This window comes from Mustelus asterias, unplaced genomic scaffold, assembly GCF_964213995.1.
Source record: "Mustelus asterias unplaced genomic scaffold, sMusAst1.hap1.1 HAP1_SCAFFOLD_42, whole genome shotgun sequence".
NCBI lineage: Eukaryota > Metazoa > Chordata > Chondrichthyes > Carcharhiniformes > Triakidae > Mustelus > Mustelus asterias.
The window spans coordinates 2,381,723-2,394,197 of NW_027590119.1; the positions used below are offsets into that span (position 1 = coordinate 2,381,723).

Sequence of the window (12,475 nt, forward strand, 5' to 3'; positions counted from 1 at the left end):
TTAAAAGCAGGTTAAGTTATGCTGAGGCTTTATAAAGCACTATTTAAATCACAATAGGAATACTGTGTTCATATCCAGTCAACACACTTTAGGAAGGATGGGATGGTCCTTAAGAAGGTGCGGAGGAGATTTACCAGAATGGTTCCAGCAAAGAGAGATTTTAGCTCCAAGGTCAGGTTCGGGAACCTGCAGTTGTTCTCCTTGGAACGAAACAGGCTGAGGGGAGATCTGAGAGAGGGGATCATTCTGACAGGTTTAGATCAAGTGGATAAGGAAATTGGTCAGGTTCTACAGCGACCTCTGGAGGCAAGGCTGTTGGTAAACGTAACCTTTTATTGTACATTCTTCTAACAATGTACAATTCAAGGCTCAGCATGAGGCTTCACATAGAACCATCTCTCAGCATACTCTTATCATCTAATCTTACATCACTGTGTACAATATTTACAAATTTAATTTTAACCTTTTACACTGCACTAAGTCTTCAGTCAACTTTCCTAACATTTCTTTCTTTGACTCAGTGTCAGTTGTCTGACTTGTCAGTTGATGTTTCTGAGATTCACCTTGGGACACTCTCCTACATTAACGGTCTGATGGAAATGAAAGTTATTTTGATTTGATTTATTATTGTCACATGTATTAACATACAGTGAAAAGTATTGTTTCTTGCGCACTATACAAAGCACACCGTTCATAGAGAAGGAAATGAGAGAGTGCAGAATGTAGTGTTACAGTCATAGCTAGGGTGTAGAGAAAGATCAACTTAATGCAAAGTAGGTCTATTCAAAAGACTGACAACAGTAGGGAAGAAGCTGTTCTTGAGTTGATTGGTACCTGACCTCAGACTTTTGTATCTTTTTCCTGATGGAAGAAGGTGAAAGAGAATATCTGGGATGCCTGGGGTCCTTAGTAACAGACTGGGGAAGTCAGGATTAAAACAATATCTGGGCAAATGGAGTTAGGTCACAGATCAGCCATGACCTCGGTGAATGAGAAAACAGGTTTCAGGGTGATAAATGAGCTCCTCCTGTTCCTGATAAATTTAGGCTCAAACACCAGCTGATGAATGGAAAGTGATGGGAGACCTGGGGAGAAGAGACTTCATCAGAAACCAGCACTGGAGCAGAGTTAGAGAGTGGGAGAATCCTGGGGAGAAACTACACAGGAACTGGAGTAGGTTGTTCAGCCCTTCCAGTCTGCTCTGTCATTCAGTTAGACTCTGGCTGATCAGTTTATCATCAAGATTTATTTGATTCTATTCTGTAGATTAAGCTGCAGCTCAGTTTTATGGGAAATTAACATCAGCAGAAACAAACTCCAACTATCACAATGGGAACATGTGAATTAGGAGCAGGAGAAGGCCACTCGGCCCCTCGAGCCTGCTCCACTATTCAATAGGATCCTGGCTGATGTGATTGTAGCTTCAACTCCACTTTCCTTCTTACCCCTCACACCCTTTGACTCTCTTGTCAATCAAGAATCTATTAAATTCAGACTTCAGAATATTCAGTGAGCCAGCCTCCACCACTCTCTGTGGAAGAGAATTCCACACTGTAACAACCCTCTGAGAGAAAAGGTTTCTCCTCATCCCAGTCTTAAATGGGAGACCCCTTATTTTTAAACTGCCTCTTGTTCTCCTCTCTACAATCAACATCCACTCTGTCAAGTCCCCTCTCAATTTTATATGTTTCAATCAGACCCTCTCTCATTCTTCTAAACCCCAATAGATACAGGCCGAACATGTCCAACATTTCCTCGTATGATATTTCCCTCATCCCACGAATCAGTCAAGTAAACCTTCTCCGAGCTACTTCTCACACAAGTCCTCTCTCAAGTAAGGAGACCAAAACTGTACACCGTGCTCTAGATGTGGTCTCACCAATACCCTGAACAAATGCAGCAAAACATCCCCGCAATAAACAACAATTCATTTACCTTTCTAATCATTTGCTGTGTCCACACACTAACTTTTCCTGATTACAGTACCAGGACACCCAGATCCCTCTGTACCTCAAAGTTCTGCAATCTCTCTCTCTGTATAAATAATCAACTGCTTTTCCATCCTTCCTGCCAAAGTGGACAAGTTCACATTATCCAAAAATCTTGTTCCAGCTGCCAACTTTTTACCCACTCACTGACCCTTTCCATGTCGCTTTACAGGCTTGTTATGGTCATTCACATCTCACTTTCCAACCTACCCTTTGTGTTATCAACAAATTTTGATCCTGTCATCCACATCATGAAAATAGTTTGTCAATAGTTGAGGGCCCAGCACTGGTCCCTGTGGCACTCCACAGGCTACACTTTGCCATCCCAAAAATGACTTGTTTCTCCCTCCTCTCTGTTTCCGATTAGCTCATCAATCCTCTATCCATGCTAATATAAAGAATCAACGTGGATGGGATGCTAATATGTCATGCCTTATGCTACAAATTCTTATTGAGTGTGGTAAACTTTGACGTGGCACCGTGTCAAATGCCTTCTGGAAATCTAAATACACCACATCCACAGGTTCCACTTTATCCACATTGCTTGTCACTTCCTCAAAGAAATCCAATACATCAATTAACATGATTTCCCTTGCACAAGACTCTGCCTGATTGCACAGAGATTATCTGTGTCCCACCCCAGTCTCCTTAATAACAGAATGAACATGATTCAGTCCTGCATGGGATTATTTATTTACTAATTACTTAAATAATAGATAGATAAATAAATGAACATGATTCAGTCCTGCATGGGATTACCAGCAACGGCAGAATCCAATCCCTGCAGTGACTTGTGAACTTGCTGGTGTCTCAGCAGATTGGCTGACCGAGCAAATCTCTTCCCACATACGGAGCAGGTGAACGATCTCTCTCCTGTGTGAATCTGCTGGTGTCTCAGCAGGTGGGATGACTGAGTGAACCTTTTCCCACACATGGAGCAGGTGAATGATCTCTCTCCAGTGTGAATTTGCTGGTGTCTCAGCAGGTCCTTAGTGCTTTTAAAACTCTTCTCACAGTCAGAACACTTAAACGGTCTCTGATCAGTGTGGACCAGTTGATGTGCAATGAGCTGGGGTGGCTGAGTGAATCGTTTCCCACATGTGGAGCAAGCGAAGGGTTTCTCCCCAGTGTGAATTCGCTCGTGTATCAGGAGGTGAGGTGAATCAGTGAATCCCTTCCCACACACACAGCAAATGAATGGTTTCTCCCCGGTGTGAACTCGCTGGTGTCTCAGACGGTGGGATGAATGGGTGAATCCCATCCCACACACCGAGCAGGTGAACGGTTTCTCCCCAGTGTGAACTCGCTGGTGTGTCACCAAATCCTGTTTACTTTTAAAGCTCTTCTCACAGTCAGAACACTGAAACGGTCTCTTATCAGAGTGAACTCGCTGGTGTGTTTGCAGCTGGGATAAACGTCCGAATCTCCTCTCACACACGGAGCAGGTGAATGGCTTCTCCCCAGTGTGAGTGCGCTGATGGACTTGTAAATCATTTTTACTTTTAAATCTCTTCTCACAGTCAGAACATTGAAATGGTCTCCGATCAGTGTGAACAAGTTAGTGTGTCAGAAGGTGGGATGACTGAGTGAATCCCTTCCCACACACTGAGCAGGTGAATGGCCTCACCGCCATGTGAGTGCGCTGGTGTCTCAGGAGGTCCTTTGTGCTTTTAAAGCTTTTCTCACAATCAGAACACTGAAACAGTCTCTGATCGGAGTGAACCTGCCGGTGAATCAGGAGGCTTGATAAAGCATGACATCCCCTCCCACATTCGAGGCAGGTGAATGGCCTCTCACCAGTGTGAACACGCCGGTGTGTATAGAGGCTGGATGAGTAAGCAAATCCTTTCCCACACTCAGAGCAGGTGAACGGCCTCTCTCCAGTGTGAATGCGACGATGAATATCCAATTGGGACGGGTAATTGAATCCCCTCCCACAGTCCCCACATTTCAATGGTTTCTCTGTGGAGCGGGTGTCCTCGTGTGACTCCAGGTTGGATGATGAGTTGATGCCTTGTTTACACAGAATGTGTGTTGGGTCACTAATCACTGAGAATTGTGTGGGTTTTTTCCAGCCTGTTTAACGCTCTTTCCACATTCATCACAATGGAAACTCTCAGGTGTGTGTGTGTCTTGGCACTTTTTCAGTCACACTGATGTTTGAAATCTTCACCCACAAACAGAACAAACATTTCTTCTTCTGGAGACAAAGGCTGACGATATTCAGTTTCCGATGAATTAAATCACTGAAACAGAGCTTGATTTGAAGTTTGTTTTGAGTTTCACATCTGTAAATCCAGCTTCAGAATACTCTGTAAAAAGAGTTTACAAAAGTCATCACTTTCAGTCCAGGATAGAAATTCTGAACAGACAATTCATAGTTTCTCTGGAACATATTTTCCTCTCTTGTTCCCCCAAATCTGTAAATCCCCGTCCCACACACTCTCCCTCCTCCCCTGGGCTGAAATCCAAACCCATCTCAACATCGCCACCATTTCTTCCCTCCACTCGCAGTTTTCTCCCTCCCTCTCCTCTGTCTGGGTTCAGTTCTTGATGTGGAAATCTCACCAACTGTCCTGGCTGGAGACAATACACATCTCTTTAACCTGTGCTTAACCCTCTCTCCACTCACATTGTCTGTACCTTTAAGACTTGATTACCTTGATAGGGGCGGCACGGTAGCACAGTGGTTAGCACTGCTGCTTCACAGCTCCAGGGTCCTGGGTTCGATGCTCGGGTCACTGTCTGTGTGGAGTTTGCACATTCTCCTCGTGTCTGCGTGGGTTTCCTCCGGGTGCTCCGGTTTCCTCCCACAGTCCAAAGATGTGCGGGTTAGGTTGATTGGCCAGGTTAAAAATTGTCCCTTAGAGTCCTGGGATGCATAGGTTAGAGGGATTAGCGGGTAAAATATGTGGGGGGAGGGCCTGGGTGGGATTGTGGTCGGTGCAGACTCGATGGGCCGAATGGCCTCCTTCTGCACTGTAGGGTTTCTAATCTTCTAAAAAAAAAACCTGCAAAGACTCGCATTCCAACCATTATCTTGTAAATTGAGTTTGTGTCAATATATATGCCCCGTTTATGAACACAAGTCCTACTCACCTGACGAAGGAGCAGCGCTCCGAAAGCGAGTGGCTTTTGCGACCAAATAAACCTGCTGGACTTTAACCTGGTGTTGTTAAAACTCTTACTGGGTTCAGTTCTCCAGCTGCTGTCTGCAGACTGACAATAAAACCAATGGCTCTTATTGGGGGTGTTGGGGCCTCTAGCGGGTGTTTGTGAATCCTCCCCGCCCACCTCCCAGGGTTTCCTTCCTTCCCAGAGATCAGAGTCCTCATTGATTTGAGGCCAAAGTGTAACCTCTTATTTATTGTCCCCCTCCCCCATCCTCTGATGTGAACCATCCTCCAGTGGCTGAGCCAGGATGGGGCCGTTAACCTGGGTCTGTTCCTGGGTGGGAGGGAGGGAGAAGCCCCGCAGCTGCAAACCAGGGAGCTGACAATGATTCTGAAGGGTTTGCGGATCCACAAAGTGTTTCCAAATCCTCCCAGCCACCGCCTAACGCTGACTCCGCTTCTCCGGGACAAACAAGCGCCAAGGACAGCAATGACACTGCGCATGCTCCACATCACAATGCCCGGGCGCTGATTGACGGCAGCTCCGGACCAATAGGAAGAGGGGGCGGGGCTGGAGGACCGAGCGGGAGTGGCTGGTCCTCCAACCAATCGGAGTGAATGAGGGGCGGGACCTGAAGCATGCGCAGTGCGGATGAACCAGATAAACCTGTTGGACTTTAACCTGGTGTTGTTTGACTTGTTGCTGTGTTTACCCCAGTCCAACGCCGGCATCTCCACATCAGTGCGGGTAATGGCAGACGGCCGGTTTTAGTTTGGAAGCGAGATCAATGAAGGGAAAGGAATGACTGGCAAATGGGAGGTTTTAAAAGTGTGATATCAAGAGTCCAGGGGCAGTATATTCCTGTTAAGATGCAGGGAAAGAATGGTAAATTTAGGGATCTCTGGCTGACAAGGGACATTGAGGCTCTGGTCAGGTAAAAGAAGGAAGCAGACATTGGGTTCAGGCAATCGGGGACAAGTGAATCACTCTGACTATAAAAAGTGTAAGAAAATACTGAAGATGGAAATCAGGAGGACAAAAAGAGGGTATGATATGGATCTGGCAGGTAAGATTAAAGAAAATTCCAAGAGGTTCTATAGCTATATTAAGAGTAAAAGGGTGGCTAGAGAGAGAATAGATCCCCTTAAAAATCAGTATGGCCATCTGTGTGTGGAGCTACAGGAGATGGGTGAGATTTTTAATGAATACTTCTCCTCTGTGTTTACTGCGGAGAGCACCATGGGTGCGAAAGAAATAAGGGAAACAAGTGGTGATATCTTGGGCACACGCATGTTACTTGGGAGGAGGTATCTGCAGCCTTATAAAAGCAAATTACTGCGGATGCTGGAATCTGAAACCAAGAGAGAAAATGCTGGAAAATCTCAGCAGGTCTGGCAGCATCTGTAAGGAGAGAAAAGAGCTGATGTTTTTTGTCTCGATTACCCTTTGTCAAAGCTCTGAAACATCAGTTCTTTTCTCTCCATACAGATGCTGCCAGACCTGCTGAGAATGGGGAGAGAGTGTGTGGAATGGAGATTTACAGCTTCTGGGAAATGAGAGAGGAAAGAATGTTCCATAGAAATTGTCTGTTCTGAATTTCTATCCTGTACTGACACTGATGACTTTTGGAAACTCATTTTACAGGATATTGAAAGAGGAATCACAGGCTGAAATCTCAAACATCACGTCTCGATCTGACAGAGTCTTATTCCTTGGGACCTCAATATCATCGGACTTTGAATCCAGAAGGAGAAATGATTGTCCAGTCTGTCAATTTGAAAAGATTTGAAATGTCAGTGTGAGTGAAAAAGCATCAACACACTGCCACACTCGAGTGAGAGTGTTCCAATGCACTGACTAAAGAGCTTTAACCAGTTACACAGTCTGAATAAATATCACACCATTCACAGCGGGGAGAGACTGTAATCTTGTTCTGTGTGTGGACGAAGTTTCAACTAATTGTCCACCCAAGAGAGAGGTAAGGACACCCGCACTATGGAGAAACTGTGGAAATGTGCGGACTGTGGGAAAAGATACAGAGCCCCATCTCTGCTGGCAGCTCATCGGCGCAGCCACACTGGGGCGAGACCATTCACCTGCTCTCAGTGTGAGAAGGGATTCATTCAGTTATCCAGTCTGCGGACACACCAGCGAGTTCACACTGGGGAGAGGCCATTCACCTGCTCTGAATGTGGGAAGGGATTCACGCAGTCATCCCACCTGCAGACACACCAGCGAGTTCACACTGGGGAGAGGCCCTTCACTTGCTCTCAGTGTGGAAAGGGATTCATTCAGTTATCCAGCCTGCAGAGACACCAGCGAGTTCACACTGGAGAGAGGCCGTTCACCTGCTCTCAGTGTGGGAAGGGATTCACTCAGTTATCCAGCCTGCGGACACACCAGCGAGTTCACACTGGGGAGAGGCTGTTCACCTGCTCTCATTGTGGGGAGGGATTCACTTGTTCATCTAACCTGCGGACACACCAGCGGGTTCACACTGGGGAGAGGCCATTCACCTGTTCTCAGTGTGGGAAGGGATTCACTCAGTTATCCAGCCTGCAGAGACACCAGCGAGTTCACACTGGCGAGAGGCCGTTTACCTGCCCTCAGTGTGGGAAGGGTTTCAGCGTTTCATCCCGGCTGCTGAGACACCAGCAAGTTCACGAGTAATGACAGGGGTTGGATTCTGCTGTTATTGTTTCTGCTCTCAGTGGCATCCAGGACTGCATTTTGTTCATTCTCACAGTTGGTCAAAGGGAAGGGTCAGAGGGTTTCTTTGTGCTGGACTGGCCGGTCTCAGCCTCCAGTGGGCTGATGCTCTTTGAGTCTTTTTGTGAATACCTGGTTTTAAATGTCACAAGGATCACAGAGTGACAGGGTGTTAGGACGTTTAGAGATATTTAGTCAGAAGAAAACAGAGGTTGGCAGTGCAAAGGTACATTTCTGAATGGAGGGCTGTGACAAGTGACATTCCTCAGCGATCAGTGCTGGGACTTTTGCTGTTTGTAATATATATAAATGATTTGGAGGATAATGTAACTGGTTTGATTGGTAAGTTTGTGGACGACACAAAGGTTGGTGGAATTGTGGATAGTGATGGGGACCGGCAGAGGATACAGCAGGATATAGATCAGTTGGAGACTTGGGCGGAGAGATGGCAGATGAAGTTTAATCCGGACAAATGTGAGGTAATGCATTTTGGAAGGTCTAATACAGTTGGAAATATACAGTTATTGGCAGAACCCTTAAGAGTATTGCTAGGCAGAAGGATCTGGGTGTACAGGTACACAGGTCATTGAAAGTGGCAATGCAGGTGGAGAAGGTCGTCAAGAAGGCATACGGCATGCTTGCCTTCATCGGCCGGGGCATTGAGTTTAAAAATTGGTAAGTCATGTTGCAGCTTTATAGAACCTTAGTTAGACCGCACTTGGAATCTAGTGTTCAATTCTGGTCACCACAGTACCAGAAGGATGTGGAGGCTTTGGAGAGGGTACGGAAAATATTTATCAGGATGTTGTCTGGTGTGGAGGGCATTAGCTATGAGGAGAGGTTGGAGAAACTTGGTTTGTTCTCACTGGAACGACGGAGGTTGAGGGGGGGCGACCTGATAGAAGTCTACAAGATTATGAGGGACATGGACAGAGTGGATAATCTGAAGCTTTTTCCCAGGTTGGAAGAGTCAATTACTAGGGGGCATCGGTTTAAGGTGCAAGGGGCAAGGTTTAAAGGAGATGTACCAGGCAGGTTTTTTACACAGAGGGTGGTGGGTGCCTGGAACTCGTTGCCGGGGAAGGTAGTGGAAGCAGATACGATAGTGACTTTTAAGATGTGTCTTGACAAATATATGAAACGCATAGGAATAGAGGGATATGGTCCCTGTAAAGGGAGGGGGTTTTAGTTCAGACGGGCAGCATGGTTGCTGCAGGCTTGGAAGGCCAAAGGGCTTGTTTCTGTGCTGTAATTTTCTTTGTTCTTCGTTCTGTTTGGAACATTCCAAATGCCCATCCAATTTCCTTTTTAATTGTTTATTGTCTCCACTTCCTCCACCCTCATAGACAGCGAGTTTCAGGTCATTACCATTCGCTGCATCAGAATATTCTTCCTCACATCTCCCCCCCACCCCCCCCTCCCCCCTCCCCTTCCCCGCCACTACCCGCCCCCCCCCCCCCCACTCCTCCCCCACTCCTCCCCTTGCATCTCTGACCCAAAACCATAAATCTGTGTGCCCCCCTCGTCCTTGTCCCATCAGCTAATGGGAACAGCTTTTCTTTGTCCACCTTATCTAAACCTGTCAGAATCTTGTCCACCTTTATCAAATCTCCCCTCAACCTCCTTTTCTCCAAGAGGAACAAGCCCAGCCTGACATCGACAATAAAGAACAAACTAACAGAATATGTTAATACCTGAAATCAAATGGGAATGTTTAATTTCTGTTTTAAAGATATTGTGAATATATTGTCCTGGACAATAAAGGAATTGGAATAACTCAGCTTGGGTGTGGTTGAATGGAATATATCAATCTGATATCCACCTACAGTCTAGTGAAAGTCTGGAATATGTAGCTGGAAGTCCCTTCCTAACAGCACTGTGGGTGTACATACACCTCAGGCATTGCAGCAGTTCAAGAAGGCACCCTTGGGGTTGGGGTTGACCATGGCCAAGGCAGCTACATACAGCCACATATTCTGTTATAATTGAAGGACTGCAGATTGAATGTGAGGCATTGTGGGACTGGACTATCTTGACCACATTCCTGTGACTGCCCGGAAACTCATGTGTCTATTTTAAAGAACAAAGAACAATACAGCACAGGAACAGGCACTTCGGCCCTCCAAGCCTGCGCTGATCATGTGTTCCTAACTAGACCATCCGTTTGTATCCCTCTATTCCCAGTCTGTTCATGTGGCTATCTAGATAAGTTTTAAATGATCCTAGCGTGTCTGCCTCAACCACCTTGCTTGGTAGTGCACTCCAGGCCCCCACCACCCTCTGTGTAAAATACATCCCCTGCATATCTGTATTGAACCTTGCCCCCCTTACCTTGAACTTGTGACCCCTTGTGTTTATCATTTCTGACCTGGGAATAAGCTTCCAACTGTTCACCCTATCTATGCCCTTCATAATTTTGTAAACTTCTATTAGGTTGCCCTCAACCTCCGTCTTTCCAGGGAGAACAACCCTAGTTTACTCAATCTCTCCTCATAGCGAATACCCTCCATACCAGGCAACATCCTGGTAAATCTTTTCTGTACTCTCTCCAAAGCCTCCACGTCGTCCTTCTGGTAGTGTGATGACCAGAACTGGACGCAGTATTCCAAATGTGGCCTAACCAACGTTCTATATAACTGCAACATCATATGCCAACTTTTATACTCTATGCCCCAATAAAGGCAAGCATGCCATATGCCTTCTTCACCCCCCTTTCCACCTGTGCTGCCACCCTTAAGGATCGTGGACTTGCGCACCCAGATCCCTCTTGTGTGTCTATACTCCTGATGGTTCTGCCATTTATTGTATAGCTCCCCCCTGCATTAGATCTACCAAAATGCATCACTTCGCATTTATCTGGATTAAGTTCCCTCGACAATCATTTTTGTCACCTCCTCAAAAAACGCAACCAAATTTGTGAGGCATGACCTCCCTTGTACAAAACCATGTTGTCTATCGCTAATGAGATGATTCAGTTCTAAATGTGTATAGATCCTATCTCTAAGAATCTTCTCCAACAATTTCCCTACCACGGACGTCAAGTTCACTGGCCTATAATTACCCGGGTTATCCTTGCTACCCTTCTTAAATAACGGGACCACATTTGCTATCCTCAAATCCTCTGGGACCTCACCTGTGTCCAATGAAGAAACAAAGATTTTTGTGAGAGGCCCAGAAATTTCATCTCTTGTCTCTCTCAGTAACTGGAAACTTGATAAGGTGCCCCATGCAAGGCTTATTGAGAAAGTGAGGGGGCATGGGATCCAAGGGGACATTGCTTTGTGGATCCAGAACTGGCTTGCCCACAGAAGGCAAAGAGTGGTTATAGACGGGTCATATTCTGCAGGGAGGTCGGTCACCAGTGGAGTGCCCAAGGGATCTGTTCTGGGAACCTTACTCTTCGTGATTTTTATAAATGACCTGGATGAGGAAGTGGAGGGATGGGTTGGTAAGTTTGCTGATGACACAAAGTTTGGAGGTGTTGTGGATGGTGTGGAGGGATGTCAGAAGTTGCAGCGAGACATTGATAGGATGCAAGACTGGGTGGAGAAGTGGCAGATGGAGTTCAACCCAGATAAGTGTGAGGTAGTTCATATTGGCAGGTCAAATACGATGGCAGAATATAATATTAATGGTAGGACTCTTGGCAGAGTGGAAGATCAGAAGAATCTTGGGGTCCGAGTTCATAGGACGCTCAAAGCAGCTGTGCAGGTTGAGGCTGTGGTTAAGAAGGCGTATGGTGTACTGGCCTTCATCAATCGAGGAATTGAGCTTAGGAGTCGTGAGATAATGTTGCAGCTGTATAAGACCCTGGTCAGACCACACTTGGAGTACTGTGCTCAGTTCTGGTCACCTCATTACAGAAGGATGTGGAAATCATAGAAAGGGTGCAGAGGAGATTTACAAGGATGTTGCCTGGGTTGGGGAGCATGCCTTATGAGGATAGGTTGAGTGAGCTCAGTCTTTTCTCCTTGGAGAGACGAAGGATGAGGGGTGACCTGATAGAGGTGTATAAGATGTTGAGAGGTATTGATCGAGTGGATAGTCAGAGGCTTTTTCCCAGGGCTGAAATGGTTGCCACAAGACCACACAGGTTTAAGGTGCTGGGGAGTAGGTACAGAGGAGATGTCAGGGGTAAGTTTTTCACTCAGAGGGTGGTGGGTGGTAGAGGCGGATTCGAGAGGGTCTTTTAAGAGACTTTTAGATAAGTGCATGGAACTTAGTAAGATAGAGGGTTATAGGTAAGCCTAGTAATCGCTAAGGTAGGGACATGTTCGGCACGACTTTGTGGGCTGAAGGGCAGGTATTGTGCTGTAGTTTTTCTATGTTTCTATGGAACTCCCTTCCTAACAGCACTGTGGGTGTACGTACACCTCAGGCATTGCAGCAGTTCAAGAAGGCACCCTTGGGGTTGGGGTTGACCATGGCCAAGGCAGCTACATACAGCCACATATTCTGTTATAATTGAAGGACTGCAGATTGAATGTGAGGCATTGTGGGACTGGACTATCTTGACCACATTCCTGTGACTGCCCGGAAACTCGTGTCTATTTTAGTTTATAATTGAGGATTTCTGGGAATAAGTTAAATGGGGAAATATTAAGCACAGCCTGGAGGAATTTGGAATAACTGAGAATTTTATCCCCAGATAAAGAACAAAGATT

The 12,475-nt window shown here is 46.1% G+C and overlaps 1 protein-coding gene across 1 annotated transcript in view; it reads left to right on the forward strand.

Moving 5' to 3' along the window:
- The window catches only part of LOC144482735 (uncharacterized), a 58,960-nt gene that overhangs the window by 32,607 nt on the left and 13,878 nt on the right, over positions 1-12,475 (forward strand). The window contains exon 4 of the mRNA XM_078201574.1: positions 7,239-7,693. Coding sequence (XP_078057700.1) covers positions 7,239-7,693 — 455 coding nt within the window. The remainder of the gene's footprint in view (positions 1-7,238; positions 7,694-12,475) is intronic.